Consider the following 26,646-nt stretch of genomic DNA (forward strand, 5'->3'; position numbering starts at 1 on the left):
AGGGAGTTCCCGTCGTGGTGCAGTGGTTAACGAATCCGACTAGGAACCATGAGGTTGCGGGTTCGGTCCCTGCCCTTGCTCAGTGGGTTGCCGTGAGCTGTGGTGTAGGTTGCAGACGCGGCTTGGATCCCGAGTTGCTGTGGCTCTGGCGTAGGCCAGTGGCTCCAGCTCTGATTCGACCCCTAGCCTGGGAACCTCCATATGCCGCGGGAGCGGCCCAAAGAAATAGCAAAAAGACAAAAAAAAAAAAAAAAAAGAATATCATAGAAGGTAGCTGGCAACGAGTAAGTTTTTCCAAAGCCAATATCCAAACTAAGAACAGGCAAGGATTTATGCTCATGTACTGGGAACTCAAGAGATATGGAAAGATACAGAAATTAAAGAAAAGCATTATACACTACAACTACATACTACTTATGATAAAAAGAAACTACTTCCTACTAAAATATATCTACTATACCACATGATGCCTCAGAAGTCAGAAACAACGAAATAAGGTGCATTTAGACCAGAAGCAAGCATACTATCCATTTCTCTCACTCACACACTTTCACCACCATATTTCTCTTTTAACCACAGGGCTTTCTGTGTTAAGGTATGCAGCCACAAGAGCCTACCAACTTTAGTAGAGTGACAGCTAGAGATAAAGAGCACATTTTAAAAACTATACTTGAGACACCATGATACTGAAAAAAGTGGGCCTACTACCTTATGACTATTGTTCCATAACTGTGAAATCATTAACAAAGTAGATAATAATTTGAGAAAACTAATACATATCCCTTCCCACTCAGCTAAGGCCTCATCAGAAAGTCCAGTAACAGAAAAGAAAATAAAATTTTTTGGGGGGGCTTTTTAGGGCCGCACCGATGGCATATGGAAGTTCCCAGGCTAGGGGTTGAACTGGAGCTACAGCTGCTGTCCTATGCCATAGCCACAGCAACAACAGATCTGAGCCTCCACTACAACCTGCACCACAGATCATGGCAACGCAGATCCTTAATCCACTGAGTGAGGCCAGGGACTGAACCTGCATCTTCATGGATACTAGTCAGATTCGTTTCCATTGTGCCACAATGGGAAGTCCAGAAAAATACAAGTTTTAATAAAAAAAAGAAAAAATGGGTCTTAGGAGAAAAAAAAATTAAGTTACTGTTCAGTGGGAAGTGGATATAAACAAAGCCTAACCAGTAAACAGAACAACCTTCTCTTTGGTTTCCCACATCCCATTCCCTTTCCTCTTAGTCCAAAGCAGCACAACATATCACAAGTCCATGCATGTGATTTCCAGTCTGGCCCAGGAACAGAAGACAAGCAAAGGAGTGGGATCCCTATAACAAGAAAGAACATTCAGTCCAATAGAATGTGGGGAAGTATATGCAGGACCAACTTGGTAGGAAGACTTAACATCAAAGCTGATTTTCAAAACCTTATAAAAGGTTTCCTAGGCTTTCTTCTAGTTTTCAAAACACTTTAAGGGTCACCAAGGGTAACTTATGACTAAAGGGGGCAGGTGGGGGGTGGGGATGGGAGGGATGGACTGGGGGTTTGGGATTGGCGTTGCATACTGGCCAATAGGGACCTACTGTATAACACAATGAACTCTACCCAATACTCTGTGATAATCTATGTGGGAAAAGAACCTGAAAGAGAATGGATGTGTGTATATGTATGACTGAATCACTTTGCAGTGTACAACAGAAATTATCACAACCATGTAAATCAACTATACTTCAATAAAACTTGGGAAAAAATATGGCAAATTTTACTGTTTTTACTGTGGTGCAGGTAAGATAATGGAGTAGAAATGCCCTAATTACATGTGGATCCTCCTCATGTGGGTCCTCCTCCTTGACCTAAGTGGTGGTTAAAACAGGTTATCTACTTCTGTATGTGGTTTATAAAAGTTTTTTATTAAAGTTGTGTATAGTCTAAGGGTACAGACTTGCCCAAGCCAAAAGCCTAACATTTGATTTTTCCCTTACCTGCCACCCTGCAGCCAATCACCAAGGCACCTTCCAAAGTAGCTCTAGTACCTATCCATCTCCTCTGCTACTACCCCGGTCCAGGCCTCTCTAGTCCTGTGCCCTCCAAGAAGAGTGCACTTGCAGTTTGTATTTGTCAAATGCTGAATGTTTAAAATAATCATTAAATGTGCAGCCAGACAGCAGCCATTTGTTACTCTCAACAATGACTAAACTCGTTCCATGGCGCTCGGTTATCCTAGAGAAAGACATCAAATTATAACATCCTTTATCATCTCATCTTTCCAGCTGCAAATCTTACAACACCACTCACAACTCTAGTTGGACTGAATTTTATTTCCTAAAAAGCACTATTCTTTCTATTTCTTCAGTCCTTCTGATATGATATTACCTCTACCTATTAGATCTCTTTCACTGGGCTAATTTCTGCTTATCCCTCATGATCTGGTTTCAATGCACTTTTCTCATAAAGGCATCTCTCACTTCTATGTATTTTATCCAAGACAGTGCTTTCAAGTGAAGTACTTACCACACCATACAGTAACCATGTGTCTGTCTCCTCCTCCACATTGTAAGCTCTACCAAGAATAGGAACCATGTCTATGCTATTCACAATTATAGTCCTAGCATCCAGGCAGCAGTATAGTAGGAAATTAAAAGCATGGGCTCTGAAACCAGATCTAAAAAGTGTCACAAGCTGGAGTTCCCATTGTGGCTCAGCGGGTTAAGAATCCAACTAGTATCCATGAGGATGTGGGTTCGATCCCTGGCCTCGCTGCTTAGTGGGTTAAGGATCTGGGATTGCTGTAATTTGCGGCTTAGGTCACAGATGTGGCTTGGATTCCGTGTTGCTGTGGCTGTGGCGAAGGCCTGCAACTGCAGCTCTGATTCGAGCCCTAGCCTGGGAACTTCCATATGCCACATGTGTGGCCTTAAAAAAAAAGAAAACACGAAAAAAAAGTGCCACAAACTGTGAGAATTTGGGACAGTTTCTTAAACTCACTCTGCCTAGGTTTCCTTACTTGTAAAGTGTAGGCAGATTACCTTATAAAGGATTAAATGTTGTGTGTGAAGTATTTAGCATAGTGCTTGGTATGCAGAAACGTTACCTATTATTATTACTTAATATAGCACCTATCAAAAAATATTTGCTGAATGAATACAGTATTCACAAATTATGAAAAACATATATTTATTAATACTAAGCTCATATAGTTCATTATATAGCCAAATAAAGTCTAAAATTCTATAAGGAGGCTTCAGCTTATTCATGTCCACAACTCTGAGGTTTTGTTATAGCCAGTATTTAAATTACAGAGCAGAATGTTCAAAGAGAATGACCTGCGCTTCACTTTCAGGAACAATTTGTTTATGAAGTTGAATCTGCTCCAAACCAGGGCCTTCTAGAGAATTTGGAGAAGTGTTACAAAATGAAGCTGTTACATTATACCTTGCTGACTGATAAAAGCTGTAGTATTCAAGTCTATTGTCCCCTGAGTTTTCTGGTGCCTTTAGTTTTTGTTTAAACTGAACAACTTTGTAGATCAAAAAAACGATTAAAACACAAGCTAAAATAAAAAAAGCTAGCAAAATGTCAAAAGCCTCATTCAACTTTTCAACTTCTTGTGTACAAATTAGGGATGTTTTCCCTGACACCGAAGCAGCATCAACTGGTAGAGCACTGTTTTTTTCCAAGTTCAAGTTAACAGGAGAAGTAAGCTGTATTTGCACAGGTAACACTGCAGTAGTCTCTAATGGATTACCAAAGGCATTCTCTTGAAAAAATCTACTGGCAGGTGAAGTACGAATTCGTTCCCAGAAAGTAACGCTTTCATTGTTTTCCAAATGTTTCCCATCTGTGGTTATTCTATGCCAGGCCATCATTAACGCAGTGGTCTTGTGATGAATATGGAGAGATTTTATAGCCCAAGCTCTGGATGCATTTGTTGAAGATGTAACACAATTTGTAAAGTCAGTCCATTTAATATAATGCAATGCTCTGCCACGCATGGATGGGGGACTCTGACAATAGATGTTTAGAGTAATGGCGGAAGATGCTAGCCAGTCGCGAAGACCCAATAGTTTGCAGTTACATTCCCAAGGATTAGAATTTGCCTGAAGATGAGTCAATGAAGACAATGGCTTAAGGACCCTTGGATGTAAGTCTGTAAGATTATTAAATGACAAGTTAAGGATCTTCAAAGATGCTCCCATGTTTTCAAATGTATCATTATCAATACTGATTATTCTGTTTCTATCTAATTTAAGGTAAATTAAATTCTTTAACAAGCTAAATGTGTCAGAATTTAAATTTTCTAAATCATTATGACTTAAAATCAGATACTTGAGATTACTAATTCCATTAAATCCATTCCTAGTAACATTTTTAATTCCTGAATTTTTTAGGAGGAGATATTCCAAGTTGACAAGTCCCTTAAATGCAAAGGGCTGTATTGCTTCAATACGGTTATGAGACAAAGAAAGTCTTTTAAGACTCTTAAGTATTTCAAAAGCATTTGAAGGTACTTTTGTTAAATTATTGCCTTCTAGATACAAACAATTCAGGTTTTCAAGGTGTTGAAAGCCTGAGTCTGATATCCTCAAAATTTTATTATTTGATAAATCAAGTATCCGAAGAGCAACCATACCAACAAATGTACCACTCCCAAGGATAGTGAGGCGATTTCTCTGTAGATTTAAGTACTGAACTGAAACTAGATCATGAAACACTCCTCTTGGAACAAAAGATATTTGATTAGACTGTAAATATAAATTACGAAGATTGGAAAGTCCTTCAAATATTCCAGGATCCAAGCGTTTTATAAAATTATTATTTAAATATAGAAAATAAAGATGCCTCAAATGAACAAAAGCTTTTGGATATACATACACAATGCTGGAATTATCCAAATATAATGCTATAAGAGAATGAAGTCCAGTTAACTCATTTTCATTTACATGAGATATATTATTTCCAGTCAGATACAGAAAAACTGTACTTTCAGGAAAGTTCTTAGGAATGCTTGAAAGGCCTAAGTTACGGCAGTTAATTTGTCTCCCAGTGCAGAGCTGGCAAACAGACGAACATCCAAGTATCTCTTTATGGAACAATAATACAAGATAACAGGCAACAAGTAGAAACAGTCGGAGGCAAAGGAGAGAAAAACGTACTCCACACATAGCCCTGTTCTTGGTTTTTCTGTTCATATCAAATTTGTCTATAAAAAGAAAAGGTAAAACTTTAAATCATCACAAAGTTCTTTAAATGAAAGTTTTATACTACTAGAAATACGGTACTGTATTTTATTAGGATCAGCCAATAATACTAAATATCATAAATCATACAATGGTGATAACATAAAACAATAAATTTGAAATATGTTCTAGAATTATTAGCAGCTCTAAGCCTTTAAGCCACTGTTTGACAAAATGATGATTCAAATTTAATGAATGGCAAAATAAAATGTTTTCTAAGTTAATTTAAAATATTACAATTGACTATAACAAAAGTGACAAATGATGATGCAGGGACAAAGATTTTGAATATAATATGTCCCTTTATCAACTTAAAGTCTAACATCAATTAAACAACAGTATAATTTAGAAAAACACAAATTCATTACAAAACAATTAAAATCTCTTTAAACTACAATATTTTACAAACCAAATTATTTTTTGTTTCAGCTAAAAGTTCATATTTAAATAAATAATCTTACCAAGAACAGGAAATTCATATTATTAACACTCGGATGATTCAAATAAAGGTTTTCTTTCTAAATCTGAAGAACATTTCTAAATTGCATTTCTTTTTGTGGTGCTGTTGACTTCCACCCCTCAACCTTTTTTTTTTTTTTTTAAAGTCACAATTTGCTCAGGAAACACCACTCTTCACATTGGTTCCTCCACACTCAGTGTGTAAAACAGAGGTTGCCATGGATACAGGAAACTGAGAGACAGGAAGTAATGTTATCTGTGTTTCAAAAGTATTGTTAAGAGGAAATCTCAGGAACTTATTTTTTCAAAATGTGGTTCACTTGAGTTTTCCTAATGCACAACTAAATATTTCATAACTTTAAAAATAAAAGTATTTTTTTAAAACATGAAAAATTTTAAATATTCAGAATTAAACTCTACATACATCAACAACAAACAGCTATCAAGTGGAGAAAGCAAGTTCAAATAAGATGTAAATAGAGTAATTTTTGTGATTTTCTAAATGCGTAGAATATTTTATACTATTTGAATATATAGTAAATTTCAATTTTGTTTTATTCCTTAAAAAAAATGGCAGCAAAAACAAGTAACTTAAAATGGTGAACAAAAATACTGCTATACACTATCTCTTGTGTTCTTATTTATTTATTTAATTTATTTATAACTCTTTTTTTTGGCCATACCCTGTGGCATGTGGAAGTTCCTAAGCCAGTAACTGAACCGCTACAGTGACAATGCTGGATCCTCAACCTGCTCTGCCACAAAAGAACTCTCTGTACTCTTCTTTTGTAATTAAAAAAAAGGTTGAACATGCACCCACATGTTTTTTGCAGCACTATTTGCAATAGCCAAGACATGGAAACAACCTAAATATCCATCAACGTTTACAGATGGCCAACAAACACATGAAAAAAATGCTCAACATCACTAATTATTAGAGAAGTGCAAATCAAAACTACTATGAGGTACCACCTCACACCTGTCAGAATGGCGATCATTAACAAGTCAACAAATAACAAATGCTGGAGAGGGTGTGGAGAAAAGGGAACCCTCCTACACTGTTGGTGGGAATGTAAATTGGTACAACCACTATGGAAAACAGTATAGAGGTACCTCAGAAAACTAAATATACAACTACCATATGACCCAGCAATCCCACTCTTGGGCATATATCCAGACAAAACTTTCCTTGAAAAAGACACATGCACCCACATGTTCATTGCAGCACTATTCACAATAGCCAAGACATGGAAACAACCCAAATGTCCATCAACAATAATTGGATTAGGAAGATGTGGTATATATACACAATGGAATACTACTTAGCCATAAAAAAGAACAAAATACTGCCACTTACAGCAACATGGATGGAACCAGAGACTTTCATACTAGGTGACACAAAGACAAATACCACATAATATCATTTATGTCTGGAATCTAATATATGGCACAAATGAACCTTTCCACAGAAAAGTAACTCGTGAACTTGGAGAACAGACTTGTGTTGCCAAGGGGGATGGCAAGAGAGTGGGAGGGACTGAGAGTTTGGGGTTAGCAGATGCAAAGTACTGCATTTGGAGTAGATAAGCAATGAGATCCTGCTGTATAGCACAGGGAACTATATCTAGTCACTTGTGATGAAACATGATGGAGGATAAGGGGAGAAAAATAATATATATTGGGTCACTTTACTGTACAGTAGAAATTGACAGAATACTGTAAACCAGCTATAATGGAAAAAATAAAAATCATAATAAATAAATTAAATAAATATCCATCAACAGATGAATGAATTAAGAAGATGTGGTACATGTGTACAATGGAATACTACTTAGCTATAAAGGGACAAAACAATGCCATTTGCAGCAACATGGATACAACCAGAGACTCTCATACTAAGTGAAGTCAGAAAGAGAAAATCAAATACCATAAGACATAACTTATATGTGGAATCTAAAATGTAGCACAAATGAACCTATCTATAAAACAGACTCACAAATATGAAGAATAGACTTGTGGTTGTCAAAGAGGAGGGGGAGAGAGTGGGATGAATGGGAGTTTGGGGTTAGTATTTTTAATCTATTACATTTAGATTGGATAAGCAATGAAATACCACTGCATAGCACAGGGAACTATATGCAATCTCTTATGACAGAACGTGATGGTAGATAATGTGATAAAAGGAATATACAGGAGTTCCCCGTTGTGGCTCAGCGGTAATGAACTAGACTAGTATTCATGAGAATACAGGTTCGATCCCTGGACTTGCTCAGTGGGTTAAGGATCTAGCATTGCCATGAGCTGTGGTATAGGTCACAGATGTGGTTCGGATCCGGCGTTGCTGTGGCTCTGGCATAGGCAGGCAGCTATCGCTCCAATTCGACCCCTAGCCTGTGAACTTGTGCATGCTGTAGGTGTGGCCGTAAAAGACCAAAAATAAATATATATACATACATATATATATGACTGGGTCACTATGGATGAAATTGGCAGAACATAGTAAATCAACTACACTGTGACAAAATTTTTTTTAAAAGATTGGACCATAAAAAGTGCCTGAATACTACCAATTAGTACTTTAATACATTAAGTTCTAAAAATGATATCAGGTTGCATATCAAATTACTGACAAAGGTTATCTCTGATAAGAAACATTGGGGAGAGTAAAAGAGGCTCTTTAAGGACTTTTTACCATGTATACATCTGAATTAATTTGAAGTATTTTATCTTTTTCAATTGAAGTATAGTTCATTAACAATGCTGTTCATTTGAATCTTTTACAATAAAAATGTATCTGCACATAATGCAATTTTTTATTTCTATTTATTTATTTACTTTCATCTTTTGAGGGCTGCACCCGCAGCATATGGAGGTTCCCAGGCTAGGGGTCTAATCAGAGGTACAGCTGCCGGCCGACACAACAGCCACAGCAATGCCAGATCTGAGCTACGTCTGCGACCTACACCACAGCTCACGGCAACGCCAGATTCTTAACCCACTGAGTGAGGCCAGGGATCAAACCTGCAACCTCATGGTTCCCAGTCAGATTCATTTCTGCTGCGCCATGACAGGAAGTCCCCATAATGTAATATTTTAAAGTAAAGATTTAAAGAGTTGGTATAAACTGTTTATATTATGCATTGTTTAGCCATTAATTTTCCAAAAATCTGACTGCTTAAGCTTTCTAATATGACTTTTGTTAACATTACTAATACCCTGATAACACACTTAAAATATCAGTAATAATATATATATAATTGTATAACTCCCTTTGATATTAAAGCAGGTTTATTTAACATCAACACTACAACTCCGTCAGATAATACTATTTCCATATTAATATTTTGTTAATACCCTGCACTTTCTTTCAATGACAACCAAAAAATCAGAGGTACATACTAGATAGCAGACCTTTATCAAAATGATTTACAAATTTTCATAATTATCATTTGTGGCTGTCTATTTTATAGATACAGAAATTAGGTATAGAAAACAACCACCAAGAAACCAAATGACAGATAAATGACATGGATTAGAGGTAAAGATGAAACAATAGCTAGGTTTTCAAGTCCATTTTGTTATATATTTTCAATAAACATATAAAGTAGAATAAAGCATGTCTCACTGATTTCTCAATTGTGTAATACAAGTTAAAGAATTATGATGGGGTTTATGACATGTTACCCCCGAATATAGCACCTTGGCATGTTGCATATTTTAAGCTGAAGGAGTCTGAACACTGAGCATAAGAAGGAAGTTCTCTCTCTGATCTCTCCCACCCCAGCCACACGCTCATACTCCGTGTCCTTGTCTCCTTTTTCAAAGTTGTTAAATCTTCAAGTGAGAGGTGCCTTCTCCATAATGGGAAGAAGAAAGCATCTTTATCTCCAAAGAAAAAAAGACTCTGAGAAGAATACAAGCGAATAGGACTTGGGAGATTTTTCACCCTGACTTACTATACCTACCCCACACCCTTTCCCTTGTCATTATCTTTCCATGACTTGCTAAGTCTGCATCCAGCCCAGCATAAAAGCACATAAAGTTTGGAATTCTCTTGTGGCACAGTAGGTTTGACCCCTGGCCCAGGAATTTCCACACAACCACAGGTGTGGGAAAAAAAAAAAAAATTTAAATGGTTTCTTTGCGTCTTCATCTCCTGATGAAGCCTCCTATGCCACGTAAAACGGAAGTAAAATTTTTAGAAAATTACACCCAGTAAAAGTGATAGAATAAAATAATCTTGTATTTCTCAAATTGTAAAAACTGAGGTAAACCATTAAGTGACTACAACACGCAATACATCTAAACAACACCTTGTTGCTCTCAGGCTGATACTAAGAAAATTCTGATATCCAGAAAAACTAAGGTTAGCCTTTCTGTTCATTGAGGAATTGCTACTCTTAGAGACAACCCATCACTACTAGCAAAGAAAGAAGAAATCAAAACCTTAAAAAAGCTGATGCAATAACAGAATTCAGAAACCTCTTCATCCTTCTTGCTTGACATAATTAATTAGGAGCAAAACTAGCTGTTCAAGTTGTAGATAAGAACTCAAGTTTCCCAGCTTCCCACTACACTTAAAGGATGGTACATTTCTCTGTGCTTTAGGTACTTTAATTTCACAGCAATTTGTATTATTTAGGTAATTTTAAATCTTCTCATGAGCTTTAAATCCTGTAACACATTTAATAAAATTTCATATATCTCCAATGCATAACAATTCTCCCCAATATGAATTTTGACATTTTGAAATTGCTTTGGAATAACAAATCAAAATGGTTCCTCATATCCCTTTTCTCATTCCTATTAACATTCATTAGAACTATTTCTGAGGAGTTCCCATTGTGGCTCAGCAGTTAATGAACCCGACCAGTATTCATGAGGACATGGGTTTGATCCTGGCACCGATTAGTGGGTGTTGCTGTGAGCTGTGGTATAGGTTGCAGACATGCGGCTCAGATGCCAAGTTGCTGCGGTTGTGGCATAGGCCAGCAGCTACAGCTCTGATTCAACCCTTGGCCTGGGAATCTCCATATGCCGGGGTGCAGCCCTAAAAAGACAAAAATAAATTAAAAAAAAAAAAAAAAAGAACTATTTCCCAACATGAAGCATCCTAAATAGGCTTCCTCCCTTTTCTTTCCAGGAAATTGGCTCACTCAACTATTTTTCTCTCATTCTCATCGCTGAACCTTCTTTCGTACTGTCTCTGTCTTTACATGATCTCATGTTTCAGGTTTCAACACGTACCTACTTCTTCTCCATTTAGCAATTCCATCAGAAGTACAATACATAAATAAGAGAATAACTGTTTAAGTACCATCTTTTATATATACACCATGTATATTATTTAGACTTATAGTATCTATGTATAAACTTATCAAGATGGGCTTACATGTTAAGAATGGTTTACAATAGCAGTTACTGATCTTACTATGGATCTTAAAAGTCATTTTTGGATCCTAAAATCAAGAGAATCAAAATTTTAAATGGGAAGCTCCCATTGTGGCCCAGCAGTAACGAATCTGACTAGTATCCATGAGGATGCAGGTTCAATCGCTGGCCCTGCTCAGTGGATTAAGGATCTGGTGTTGCCATGAGCTGCAGTGTAGGTCAGATACGGCTCAGATCTGGCATTGCTACGGCTGTGGCATAGGCCAGCAGCTGCTACTCCGATTTGACCCCTAGCCTGGAAACTTCCATGTGCCGCAGGTGCATCCCTAAAAAGATTAAAAAAAAAAAATTACAGTAATGTACACTCGCAATAGTCAAATTTACTTTAAGTAAATTAATAAATAAAAGTTTTTTCCCACTCCTGGGAATCTATTCAGAGAAAACCATGACTTGAAAAGACACATGTACTCCAATGTTCATTGCAGCACTATTTTCTTTTCTTTCTTTCTTTCTTTTTTTTTTTTTTGCTATTTCTTTGGGCCGCTTTTGCGGCATATGGAGGTTCCCAGGCTAGGGGTTTAATCGGAGCTGTAGCCACCGACCTACGCCAGAGCCACAGCAACGCAGGATCCCAGCCGAGTCTGCAACCTACACCACAGCTCACGGCCGCAACGCCGGATGGTTAACCCACTGAGCAAGGGCAGGGACCGAACCCGCAACCTCATGGTTCCTAGTTGGGATTCGTTAACCACTGCGCCACGACGGGAACTCCTGCAGCACTATTTTCAATAGCCAAGACATGGAAACAACCTAAATGTCCACTGACAGAGGAATGGATCAAGAAGATGTGGTACATATACACAATGGAATATTACTCAGCCATTAAAAGGAACAAAATACCTGCATTTTTAGCAACATGGATGGATGGACCTAGAAATTATCATGCTAAGTGAAGTCAGTCAGACAATGAGACACCAACATCAAATGCTTTCACTGACATGTGGAATCTGAAAAAAGGACACAATGAACTTCTTTACAGAACAGATACTGACTCATAGACTTTGAAAAACTTACGGTTTCCAAAGGAGACAGTTTGGGGGGTAGGGGGATGCACTGGGGTTGTGGGATGGAAATCCTATAAAATTGGATTGTGATGATCATTGTACAACTATAAATGTAATAAATTCATTGAATAATAAAAAAATTAAAAACCTAAAAAATTTTTTCTAAAGTCATTTTAGAATACAAATACAAATATTTGATAAGTAAAATACATATAAAAAATTACTAGACAAACACTTTGATTTATAATCACAAATAGTTTTATGGAGGGAAAACTTTGAATGGAGAGAAGGGAACCTTCCTACACTGTTGGTGGGAATATGAATTGGTGCAATTACTATGGAAAACAGCCTGCAGGTTCCTTAAAACACTAAAAATAGGGAGCTTCTGCTGTGGCTCAGTGTAAGGAACCCAACTAGTACCCAGGTTTGATCCTGGCCCTTCTCAGTGGGTTAAGGATCTGGCATCGCCATGAGCTGTGGTATAGGTCACAGCTGCGGCTCAGGTCTGGCATTGCTGTGGCATAGGCTGGCAGCTGCAGCTCTGATTCAATCCCCAGCCTGGGAATTCCCATATGTCACAGGTGTAACCCTAAAAAGACAAAGAGAAAAAAAAAAGAAAACACTAAAAACAGAGTTACTATATGATCCCACAATCCCACTCCCAGGTATGTATCTGGAAAAAAACAAAAACCCTGATTTGGAGATACATGCACCCCCAGTGTTCAAAACAGCACTATCCACAGTAGCCAAGACATGAAAGTAACTTAAATGTCCATCAACAGATGAATGAATAAAGAAGATGTAGTGTGTGTGTGTGTGTGCGTGTGTGAACAGAAAATGTGGCAGATCCTATAGGACAAGGTATCCCAAGCCACTGAAAGGTTTTGAAGTTGGAGAGGGAAAAGATCATTTTTGCTGTTTGTTTGTCTGCTTTATGGTTTGGGGAATTTTTTTAGCCATGCCTCCAGTGTGTTGAAGTTCCTAGGCCCCCACCTTCCATATACACACATACACACATGCGTGCGCACGCAGGAATATTACTCAGCCATAAAAAAGAACAAAATCTTGGCATTTGTGAAAATATGGATGAACCCAGATGATACTATGCTAAGTGAGATAAGTCAGAGAGAAGAAAATGCTGTATAATTTGACTTATATGTGATATCTAAAAATCAAAATAAATAAACAAAACAGAAACAGACTGATAGGTACAGAGAACAAAGTGGTGGCTGCCAGAGGGAAGAGAGGTGGGGAATGGATGAAACAGTGGAAAGGGATTAAGAAATACGAATCTCCAGTTATAAAATAAATAAGTCACAAGGATGTAATGTACGGAATAGGGAATATAGTCAATAACATTGCAGTAACTTTGTACGGTAACCGATGTTATCTAGATTTGTCATGGTCATTTCATAATGTATAAAAATATCAAGGCATCCTTGGAAATCAACTATACTTGGCATCCTTGGAAATCAACTATACTTCAATAAAACTTTAAAAGATGAAAATAAAAAATTAAGGAATTCCTACTGTGGCACAGTGGATTAATGATGTGGCTTGTCTCTGTGGAGGCACTGGTTCGATCTCTGGCCTGACACAATGGGTTAAGGATCTGGCATTGCTATAGCTGTGGTAAGTCACCATTGCAGCTTAGATTTAGTCTCTGGCCCAGGAACTTCCATATGCCACAGATATGGCCTAAAGAAATAAAAATGAAAATATCGAATCACTATGTTATACATCTGAAACTAATATAATATTGTAAATCAATTACAGTTTTTAAAAAAGAATCTTAAAGATAATACAAAAAAACTCTATAAAAATTTAGTGCAGAAACAATGTGAAATTGTATGCAAAATATAAATATTTGTAAGAATATCACTTGTGAGTGTATATTTTTTTACATGCCAAAGTACAAAATATTTATAATAAACAAACACATTTTAAATTAAGTATAAGTAAAACCTACAACAAGACGAGACAAGGAAATTTGCTTTATCAGATATTACATTAAGGGGCAAATGTACACATTATAAAATAAATGAATACAGAAGTTCCCACTGTGGCTCAGTGATAATGAACCCGACTAGTATCCATGAGGACACAGGTTTGATCCCCGGCCCAGCTTAGTGGGTTAAGGATCAAGAATCTGGTGTTACTCTGAGCTGCAATGTAGGTCACAGACACGGCTCAGATCTGGTGTTGCTGTAGCTGTGGTGTAGGGAAGATCCCTAGCCTGGGAATTTCCATGTGCCATGGGTGCAGCCCTAAAAAAGATAAATAAAAAACAAAAAATGAAAAACAAAAAACAAAAAAAAAGAATACGGAACTTTCTTAAATGACAGATTTTGAAATTACTATCACAGGCAGTTCATTAATGCTTGATTTACATACTGTGGTGGGCTCTTAGTATTTTCAGGTTCTGCATCCTTGGATCAACCAACTGCAGCTATGGAGTATCAACTGTACTGCATCATTTTATATAAGGAACTTGAGTATCCTTGGATTGCGGTATCCACAGCATTCCTGGAACCAATTCCCTGTAGATACTGAGGGATGACTGTACTTATCAAAAGTAGATGTATTATAAAACGTGAAGCACAACTGTATTTATTTCTCACTGGCTTCTTTACAATTATGTAGAGATATGAATATGTCTCTAATTCTTGGGAAAACTACACTGCTATCCCTAGCTACCAATTTGTTTAATGTGCTTTAGCTTAAAGTTCCTCAAGAGTGGCTCATAACTTCTATCTTAATTTCCTAATCACCTAATCACCTGCTAGTTACTTACTCATTCAACAAACATTTAGGATGTATCTACTAGAGAAATGTTATGCCAGATCTGCACATTTAACCACATTCTTTCAATTATTACTTTTCAATTTTCCTTAGTACAAATTCTTGATTGTAATCATATCTATTCCTCTAAACATGCTTTCCTCTTTCTGTCATTGCACCTTTGCTCACTCTTCTTTCTACAGACAAGCATGCCCCTAACAACTCAAACTTTCTTCAGGACAGCCACATCAAGATTAAGCCTCTTCATACACAGGTCAAATATCAAGTACAAAGCTTCTCCTGCCACAAAGTACCCAGTCTTTTGCTTTCAACCTCTATTGGCATATAATATGATATCCACCTTGTACTATTCGAATACCATGTTATCTGCTACCCTCCCTTCAAGTTTACCACTCTTCTGCATAACCCCCAAATTAGAACGATGAATTTCCAAAAGGCAATGTCTATGTCTTACCTCTGTATTCACACGATACCTACTTAGAATAGTTTTTTATATACAGCATGTATTTAATATATATTTTTAATGCAATAATTCAAACCAAGTTCGTAAATAACGTTATATTTAAAAGTTGATATAACTGTGGTTACACTAACATGAATGCCTCTGCTATTTCTTAAACTTATACAACCATCGCAATTACCCACATAAAACTCACTACTGACAATTCCCAAGACCTGGTCAATTAAATACATTAATATAGAGGGAAAATGCCATAAGCAGTAGGTAACTTATTTCTATGATTCTCTTAAAAGCTTATATCATTACACGATATTTTAGTCACAGGGAAATTTAGACAAATTATTTCAATTTAAAACAAACAAACTAGGCTCATAACCACCATCAAAAATGTAAAAAGAAAGATGTTTCTTAAGAGAAAAAGTTCCCCAAAGACACTAGTGATTACATAACTTCCTGTTCTCCAATTTTTTCCTTTAGTTTTTAGACAATCTAAAGCAACCGCAAAATATTTACATTAAAATCACTCAGATAAAGTAAAAAATAAAAGCATCCAAAGAAAGATCAAGAGATCTAAAAATAGGCATTTTGTTCAAAACAATGACCTAAATCTGTGGGTCTTTTCTGAATTATCAACCACATGAAATTTCCTTTTCCGCCACCAAAATCTCTTTGCTTTCTCTTCTCTACCCATGAAAATGGGGCAGAGGAAGGCTGAGACACTTAGATCTAAATGTTTGGGATCCAGAATTTACAAAACTGACTTTTTGTATTGTAGCATTACAGAATTCTTTTGGCTTTTCTAAATGTCAGTAAGCAGTGTTCATTTTTGGGAGGCCATGTCCATGGCATAAGGAAGTTCCCAGGCCAGGGATCGAACTGTACCATAGCAGCAACCCAAGCTGCTGCAGTGACAATGCCGGATTTTTAACCCACTGAGCCACAAGAGAACTCCCAATATGCGTTATTCCTTATAAATAATACTCTTAAATGAAAACTTTAAACAATACAACCACTAAAGAAAAACAACTCAGCCTGGTGTCTATGAACAAATTGACTTTAACTAACAAATTCGGCTGGAATAACAGAAACTGGCAACATACCAGAGATTCAATTCCCATAGAACAACAGATTGCTCATTACCTTTATTGCTATTAAATCCCAGGAAAGTAATTTCATTTGACAGTACATGTAGAGAGTATTTCAAGGTCTTTATGAAAACAATCTTACCATGCAGCACAACGAGTCTGATAATGAAAAAGCGATGCCAGGTACTAACTGAAGAACGAGCTTCCTTAGGTAGAACACATCAGTTATTTCAAACATAAAATGTATGTTTTTTTTTTTTTCAGACAGTAGGAAAATGCTATCTAGTAATTAACTGTAGCAGCTACTGTAGCAGTAATAAAAGCAAGTGATATCTATTGAGCTCTTAACATCAATTATATAAAAGCAGCTAACATCATATAAAAGAAACTAATATCTAATGAATTCTGAACTTTCTCACTTGACCTTCACAACAAGATTCCTACAAGAGATACTATTATTAACCTCTTCTTTTAAATGAAGAAAGATACATGTAAGCTAAATAACTTGCCTAGAATCACAATTAAAAAGTAACAGAACCTGAGCAGTAAGATTCTTAAAACACAAGGTAGATGTTTATTGATAATTTTCAGGGACCCTCAAATTAGCACAGTAATCAATAAACTAATAGTCAAAATACTTTGTGTCAAGTAGGCTTCCCAAAAGTGAGCAATGGCATAACAGAACCACCTAAAATATGTTTCTACAATAATGAGATACTACTTCATACCCACTAGCATGGCTATAGTCAAAAAGAGATAATGACAAGTGCTGACAAGGATGTGGAGAAACCAGAACCCTCACACTCTGCTGATGGGAATGTAAAATGATATAGCTAATTTGAAAACAGCCTGGCAGTTCCTTAAAAGATTAAACAGTCACCATATAACCTAGAAATACCCAAGATAAATAAATATCTACACAAAATTTGTATGCAAATAATAGCAGCATTATTCATAATAACCAAAAAAGTAGAAACAGCTCAAATGTCCATCATCTGATGAACAGATAAACAAAACGTGGTATATCTGTACGAAAAAATATTAGTCAGTGGTAAAAAGAGATAAAATACTGATCCCTGCCACATTATGTAAACCGTAAAAACATACTAATTTAAAGAAATCAATGACAAACGACCACATATTATCTAATTCCATTTGTAGGAAAAGTTCAGAAAAGACTAATCTATAGAAATAGAAAGGAGATGAGTTGTTGCCAAGGGACACAGATGAATGAATATGGACTGCTAAAAAGTACAAGGTGCCTTTTGGAGGTGATGAAATTGTTCCAAAAATGTGGTTGCACAACTCCATGGATATAGTAAAGACTACTGAATTGTACACTTCAAATGGGTGAACTGTATGGTCTGTGAATTATATCCCAATAAAGTTGTTTCCTTAAGCACCACAGACAGATGCTCCTAGAATACTTTTCTTGTGAAAGACTTAAAAAAACTTAAGAACTAATTTACACTGTAGAAAAGCTACTAAAGGAGTTCCCGTCGTGGCGCAGTGGTTAACGAATCCGACTAGGAACCATGAGGTTGCGGGTTCGGTCCCTGCCCTTGCTCAGTGGGTTAATAATCCGGCGTTGCCGTGAGCTGTAGTATAGGTTGCAGACGCAGCTCGGATCCCTCGTTGCTGTGGCTCTGGTGTAGGCCGGCGGCTATAGCTCCGATTCGACCCCTAGCCTGGGAACCTCCATATGCTGCGGGAGAGGCCCAAGAAATAGCAAAAAGACAAAAAATAAAGAAAGAAAGAAAGAAAAGGTACTAAAGATTAAGAATTTACAGATAAGTTTACCATAAAATCCTAAATAAGAAAACATGACCTGGGAGTAAAAGATACATTCTATTTGGAGTTCTGCTGTGGCTCAGTGGTAACGAAACTGACTAGTATCCACGAGGACACGGGTTCGATCTCTAGCCTTGCTCAGTGGGTTAAGGATCTGGCGTTGCCATGAGTTGTGGTATGTGGTATAGGCTCGGATCCTGAGTTGTTGTGGCTGTGGTGTAAGCTGGCAGCTACAGCTCTGATTCGACCCTAGCCTGGGAACCTCCATATGATGCAGGTGCAGCCCCCTGAAAAAAAAAAAGATACATCATATTTTAAAGGATGAAAATAAAATTCTGTCACATTAAATACTCACTGAGGAACGGTCAGTTTAAATAAAAAATAATTCAGGTAAAACAACACATCCACAATTTAAAAATTCTAAACTCCCTCTAGTTATATTTAAACTACACCAAAATATTACTCTCTGGAACTTATTATCTTGATTCTACTAGTCTGTTTTAAAAGTTGGAAAATGACTTAGAAAATTATCTTAGAAAGTTTACAAAAAATAATAAATTTCCAAATGTCAATATGATATATACTTATTCTTGAGATAAGAGAACTATAGAGAGGTACTAAGTATCCAATCTAAGCACGTTTAGTAAATCTGATACACAGAGGACTTATAAGGTAATTTCTCCTGGAAAGCAAACTATTATACCTAAAAACACTGCTTGCTTTGCCAATCTCTTTCTGAATTATTCAATATTTCACACTGGTGACTTCCTTAAATCTTAAAAAAAAATTCTTAAAACACTGATCTCAGAGTTCCCGTCGTGGCGCAGTGGTTAAGGAATCCGACTAGGAACCATGAGGTTGCGGGTTCGATCCCTGCCCTTGCTCAGTGGGTTAACGATCCGGCGTTGCCGTGAGCTGTGGTGTAGGTTGCAGACGCGGCTCAGATCCTGCGTTGCTATGGCTCTGGCTTAGGCCGGTGGCTACATCTCCGATTAGACCCCTAGCCTGGGAACCTCCACATGCCACGGGAGCGGCCCAAAGAAATAGCAAAAAGACCAAAAAAAAAAAAAAAAACCCCCACTGATCTCAACACTTACTCACCTCTGAAATTCTTAGAACTACATTATAAAAGTGTCTTTTTTTTTTTTCTTTTTAGGGTTGCACCCGCAGCATATGGAGGTTCCCAGGCTAGGGGTCAAATCAGGGCTGTAGCTGCCAGTCTACGCCACAGCCATAGCAACGCCAGATCTGGGCTGTGTCTGAGATCTACACCATAGCTCACAGCAACAATGAATCCTTAACCCACTTACTGAAGCCAGGGATCGAACCCGCAACCTCATGGTTCCTAGTTGGATTTGTTTTCGCTGTGCCATGACAGGAACTATGATATAAAAATACATCTTTTAAGTTAGACGATGAATTGCTATTTCTGAGAACAGAGTCAAAGGAAAGTCTGATTATTCTCATTCTCATCTATGGGAATAGTTTTTGTTTAACCTATGCCTCTGGAGAACTATGGAAAATATTAAAAGAGGTATATGTAAATAATGTTGCTTTCATATGAAAACTAGCTGAAGAAAATATTACTCCTTTTATGTATAAATAACATAGACCCTAAGAAAGGGAGAAAATTCAAACTTGGAATCATTCCAGCTATAAAACAAAAAGATACAAGACAACTGTACTGCACAATTATACACACACATACTAAGACAGTGCACACACTGTGTTCAGAAGGTAACCAAAAAGATATAGCAAGAACATATGGAGAAGACATGAACAAATTGTGTATCTTTAAGTTGCTGACAATGCAGAATACTACAAAAGATCATCAAGGTGAAGACGTTTTGACACATGTGGTTAACAAATTTTTAATGAATTAATGAATATATATACAAATATTCAATATACTGAAAATGTCCTGAATTTAAATAATTGCATATACACATAGAGACTGAAGCTTTTAGAATTTTGTACTGCGGTAAACAAGTGGATGGATGAGAGAAGAGAAGAGGAGAAAGGGATGAAATAAACCTCATCTATTCAGATAGTTTGATCTTAGATGTAAACTCATTTAATCCTTATAATACTCTCATTAGGAAAATACTATTCATATTATCATTTCAAAAACAAGGAAACTTTAGGCAAGGGAAGTTATCTGGCTATAGTCATTATTTGAGAATGACTCTAAAACTTATGGTCTTTATTTGAGTATGGTTCTAAAGCTTACAGTCTTCACCAGATTTCTGAATCTGAAGTAGCAGATCATGATAAAAGATAGCTTAACAGTTTCCCAAACGATCACTCTTTAGATCAGTGATTGGAACCTGGAGGTAGGCGCTTCTACTGGCATCTAGTGGATAGAGGCTGCAAATACTGCTATATATTCTACAATGCACAGCACAGCTCCCCTAACGATCACCTGGCCCCAAATTGTCACTAGTACTGTGGTTGTGCAACACTGCTTTCAAACAGGCAAAGGAAACGTTATACCGCAAAATCTAAAAGCAACACAGATATAGGAAGTTATATGGGATTAACCAGAAAATATCACTGGGAATATGGATTTGGGAAAAAGTTTCCCCAAACTCCATCAACCATGTAGCTGTAAGGAGAAGAAAGGATATAAAGAGAAATGATAAAACTGCTGACCTAAAGGCCAACATTACCTTCCACTACAGCATGTGAATCTAAATTTTCCTAAGTTATATCATGGGCCAATGACAGTGTGTCAAACTTCTAGATCAATTAAGTTTTTTGTTTTCCAGATAGTCAGATTTTCTGTATCTACCAAGGTTTCTTTAGTCACTTATCTATTAAGCACATTGTAAACTTAAATCATTAGTCTTTAAAATTCTATTAACACATTACTAAACACTTTCTTAGTACCCTTAAAATGACATGAATTCACTACTACCCAATAGATTTTTCAATACTTATTTCATTTTAAAAACAGAAACAAGATCTGATTTTCCTATTTATAAAGGTATTCTCACAAGGTTTTATTTCTTTTTTTAATTTTACAAAATATTTTATTGAAGTATAGTTAATTTACAATGTTGTGTTAGTTTCATGTGTACAGAAAAGTCATTCAGTTATGCATATAATATTAAATATACATATATATATCCTTTTTTTTTTTTTTGCTTTTTTAGGGCCCCACTGGTGGCATAAGGAAGTTCCCAAGCTAAGGGTCGAACCAGAGCTATAGCTGCTGGCCTACATCACAGCTCACAGCAATGTCAGATCCTTAATCCACTGAACAAGGCCTCATGGTTCCTAGTCAGATTGTTTCCGCTGTGCCACGAATGGGAACTCCCTACATATATATTCATTTTCAGATTCTTTCCCATCATAGGTTATTACAAGATATTGAACATAATTCTTTATGCTATATAGTAGGTCCTTATTGTCTATATATCATAGTAGGCATATGTTAATCCCCAACTCCTAATTTATGCACCCCATCCCTTTTGGTAACCAAATGTTTATTTTCTCTATGAATCTATGCGTTTTGTAAATGAGTTCATTTATATCAATTTTTTAGATGTGACATATAAATGAAACCCTATGGTATTTTTAAATTTGAAAATTTAATGCTTTAGAAAATTTCAAGTCAAAAAAATTCTGCCTTTCAATTTATGTAGATGAACATGAGCACCAGCCTAGGTATTCTTTAGACTTAGAGAAAGAAGCCTTTTCTTTTTAAAAGTCAACTATTTCTGCAACTTACGTATCAAAAATATTTTTGAATCACATACTTACATAAAAATAAATATTAAGGCAAATAGTATGATCATAAAAGGTGTAAAACAAATGTGTTTTACATACAATTAGTTATCTTTCTACACTTTTTAACCTGTTTCACTTCAACTTTACCTTCAATAATCTCAGTACTTTATGTTAGAGAAAACTCTAACATGCTAATATTAACCTTAATATTTCTTAGTTCCTTAATTTATTGAGCAAATGTTTACAGAGTAATGACTACTGCCAAAGAACAGGTTCTTGAACATTTCCACATTTCTGTAACATTCCTTTAAAGGCCTGAATAATTCTTAAGTCACTGTTTTTTCACCAAGAAAAAGGGAAAGAACAGTAAGTTATAATGCTGGTAACTTCAATTTGGTTTCCAAAAATAATTAAGACACAACTCAATTTCACGGGGAGGAAATAATACTGATCTTGTGCACATCCAGCTGGCAGCTGAAAGAGCAAACCCTGGCATCAAGCTGCCCTAGGTTAAAATTTACCTTACGACATGACATTTGCCAGACCCTAGGCAAGTTATTAAACATTTTAAGTTACTTCTTTGATCTATAAAAAAAGTACAGTCATGCCTTTAACTCAGGACTGTTTAAAAATTAATGACATAAATTTAAAGTACTTAGTAAAATATAAGGCATATGGTAATGTAAGTAGAAAAGACAGGGGGGTACCCAGAGAAACAGAATCAGGCATGGCTTTCTGGACATAAGAGAAACCATTTTTTGGCCTAAACCTTTTCTGTGATCTAAGCCTGGCCACAATGCTGGCCTTTGAACAGGTTTCAGTAACAATGATTTAAAGGAAACAAAAAAAAAACAAACTTATCAAGCAAGCAGCAAAAATAACAAAATCAGTTGTAAAAACTCCCAATTCTGTTTCAATGGTAAAGACTAGCCTGAAGCACTTTCATGAGCAGCTTGGTAGAATTTAAATTCTCCCAGGCACTCAACACCCAGATCAACTGGAACCAAAGGTTGAGGATTGCTGACTTTCTCTGATGTCAGTCAACCAAAGCTAGGATTCTGTTGACCAATCAAGCATCCTCATGAATATGTAGGTACCTTTGCTTAAAACTTCCCATATTTTGCTGTTACTGGAGATACCAATTTGGGAAAGATCCCCAGTGTTCTTTTTATTTGCTGCAAGTAATAAATCCTTCCTTTTCCTAGTCTTTGGCTTGGTTGTATCTTTTGGCTTCCTCAGTAAAAGGGTAACCCAGTTTTCAGGTAACAGTAAGTACTCAAAAATTATCTACTGTTGTAGTGTTATGACAAAACAATTACCTGTGATCTTTTTTTTTTTTTTTCTTTTTAGGGCATATGGAAGTTTCCAGGCTAGGGATCAAATAGGAGCTGCAGCTGCCAGCCTACACCACAGCCACAGCAATGCCAGATCCAAGCTGCATCTGTGATCTACACCACAGCTCATGGCAGGCAATGCCAGATCCTTAACCGAATGAGCAAGGCCAGGGATCGAACCTGCATCCTCATGGATACTAGTCGGGTTCATTAGCCAATTACCTATGTTCTTAATCCAAATTACCATACTAGAAATAAATAATACATAAATTTCTAAAAAGAATTTCTAAAGCTAACTGGATTCACTTCACTAATTTATCACTAGGATATATGTGCTCTAAAAATTCCCTAAAACAAAAAGAACTAATACATTATTCTTCTCACACAGTATCAAATTTTAAGGGCTGCTTTTATGCTTTTAAAATTAAAAGTACCCCCAAAAAGGCATAAAATGCTAACTCCACAAAGACAAAGATAAAAGCAAAAAGAAAAAGAAAAAAAGATATCCTTCTTTAAATGTCCAAAACAAAGCATTTTGTATCGCTTTACAGAAATGAGAATTTTTACATAGTTTGTAAAGTATAACATAATGACTTTATCTACATAAGAAGAAAATAACTTAAAAGTCTCTTTAGAGATAATCCAAAATAAATAATGACAAAATTATGTAACAAATGGTTGAATTACCAGGAGGATAACATATTTTATGAAGTGCTACTGACTTTGAAATACTATATATTTAATATATTTATATAATAAGAGGATCTAAAATAAGTAATAAAATCTGGTTATTATTTTTTAAAATGGGAACTCAGACAAGAATGAAATAAATTGGTAAGATAAATACAAGGAAGTTAAACTGCAGGGCCCACCACTCACACACAATCACATGTTTTTAGATCTAGACCAACACTTGCCAAAACATTATCTAGCAAAATTAGCACACATATGCATAAAACTTCATTGCTTAGCAACATAGAGCAATATCAGTGGCCAAAACAGTGCTAATATCTTGATGCTTTAACAAAACAAATTTTAAGAAAACATTTCCTCACCTATTATCAGACGGTAGAAGAGATAGCAAAGCCAAAGCTGAAAGTTTTCTTCTTTCAGGCTGGGTAATATTGTCCATGCGATCAACCCACATTTCAATCATATTTCCCAAAAGCTGGTCCATCTGAAAAAAGACCAGGAGGCATCTCAAAATATTTGAAATGCTATTTACTTGTGGATAAGTGCTGTTAAAGGCTATAACTTTATGAGGAATGGTTAAAGTTCAGTTCCAGCAAACCACAGAACTGTAAAACAAGAATTTAGGGCAAGCCTTGAACTGGAAAAAAATAATTTGAGTAAAACAAGAAACAACTCTAATTTATCTTGAGAGTCAATTAATTCTTGACCCAGACTTGACCCAACTCATCTAGGCTAAGCGTCTGGTTGTTTGGTTAAATACTAGTCTAGATGTAGCTATGAAAATATCTGCAGATATTATTAACATTTACAATGAGCTGGCTTTAAGTAAAGGAGTTTACCCTAAATAATGTGGGTTGGGCTTCACTTAATTAGTTGAAAGCCTTAAGAGTAAAAACTAAGGTTTCCTAGAAAAGAAGAAACCTTGTTTCAAGAAACTCTGCCTGAATTTTCATTTTCAGCCTGCCCTAAAAAATTAGAAATTTCTAGTCCCTGTGATCAGGTTAGTGAATTCCTTAAAATCCACCCTCCCCCCAATGCACATATATGTGTGTATATTCTCTCAGACTTTTTCTTGCACTCTCTCTCCCCTCTTCCCTTCCTCTGCATACACACAGAACTGGTTCTGTTTTTCTGAAGAACTCTGAGATACAGTTGGAATCTATAAAGTAAAACACAACCAAGTACACTCAACATGTAGACTGAAAGTGGGTCTCGGGTTTTGCTCATAAACACTTGTACACTTCTAGCACCTTTTAAAAAATGTATTTAATATCAAAATCTGTACTTCATGGATTTTGTTAACGTAAGATCAACCTTGAGTTCTCACACTGTGCTACTTGTGTGCTTTTACATTTTTTCCAAGAAATGCTTCAACATGTTTTTTTCCCCCCAACACATTTGAAAAAATAATAAGCAGTCAAGGAAACACTTACTAGTTCGACACAATTATTTATACTTGAGTTTTCCAAACTGTGTGGTACATCCTAAGATGTCACAATGAGTCACGAAATATTTAAAATTATTAAGAGAAACAAAGATACATCTGTCAGATACTGAAAGTACTGCCAGTTCAAGATAGTTCCCAGTTTTAACATTACACTCCTTTCAAGGACTTCCTATCTTTGCAAAGTACTACCAAAAGAATCAAGGTAGAACAGAAGATGAAGTTAGAGGTGTCTAATCTGACTCTAAGGTTTAGGAATTTGAGCAGTGCCCAATGAGCATACAAACTCCATTAATCAGTAATTGTGGCCATTTAGGAATGAAATAAAGATATTGTTTTTCTTTATATTTTTGTCTATAATTCTCAATACACACTAAGTTTAAGTTATTAGGACATGAATACAAATTAAGTTGTATGGACCTAACTAGATAATAAAAGAAAGAGATATTTATATTTCTTTTAGTCTAGAAGCAATGTGAAAATATTACTAACATATTAAGGACACCTCGAAGCAAAACAGTCCAGTAACTTCTGATTTATACCATGGGTCTTCAATTTGTACTTAATTTGGAAATAAATGACACAGATGCTTTAGATTTATTGCAATTAATATCTAGTTAGCAAAACTTAAAAAACAAATCATAAATGTTAAAAAGTCAAATATCATTATTAAAATGGAATATATACAACTAAAGCTATAATAATATATGTGGTTGAAATAAAGATGCAATTAGCAAAGATAGGTACCTCTATGGGCTAATTTTATTTATTTATAACTTACATTTATTTCCTCTGTTTTATAAAAATATCTAACAACAGCTCATAACAAAAATAGAAACAGGACAATTATAACAAAGGTTGATGACCATCTACAGCAAATCATGAAACAACAAAAGAATTCTGCAATTATTTCAGAAACTAATTTCTAAAATCAAAATATTTCTTAAGCAGAATAATGAAAAGATGATGAGGTTTCTCTACCTTGATGCTCTTTACCAAAATCTACCATGGTGGATCATGCCAAAGATAGCCCAATTAAATAAATACCTACTGTAGAAAGACAGAATTTTATTTCTGACCAGTTCTATCACTTTTACAGCTTTAAAGAATGTGAGTTAAATGTTTCCTATAAGAATTAAATAATTTTATAT

The 26,646-nt window shown here is 35.9% G+C and overlaps 1 protein-coding gene across 3 annotated transcripts in view; it reads right to left on the bottom strand.

Annotated features, from left to right (window-relative positions):
- Positions 1 to 26,646, bottom strand: part of IPO11 (importin 11) — a 229,735-nt gene that overhangs the window by 38,817 nt on the left and 164,272 nt on the right. Inside the window, exons 27-29 of one of the 3 annotated variants that reach the window (XM_047754048.1) lie at positions 24,414 to 24,535; positions 5,157 to 5,203; positions 4,089 to 4,150 (exon numbers count right to left, since the gene is read on the bottom strand). In XM_047754048.1, coding sequence (XP_047610004.1) covers positions 5,194 to 5,203; positions 24,414 to 24,535 — 132 coding nt within the window. In that variant the 3' untranslated portion in view covers positions 4,089 to 4,150; positions 5,157 to 5,193. Of the gene's footprint in view, positions 1 to 3,987; positions 4,151 to 5,156; positions 5,204 to 24,413; positions 24,536 to 26,646 lie in introns of those variants that run through there. The other 2 variants (XM_047753974.1, XM_047753902.1) reach the window with 2 other exon arrangements.

The sequence above is a fragment of the Phacochoerus africanus genome, chromosome 1 (genome assembly GCF_016906955.1).
Source record: "Phacochoerus africanus isolate WHEZ1 chromosome 1, ROS_Pafr_v1, whole genome shotgun sequence".
NCBI classification, from domain to species: Eukaryota; Metazoa; Chordata; class Mammalia; order Artiodactyla; family Suidae; genus Phacochoerus; species Phacochoerus africanus.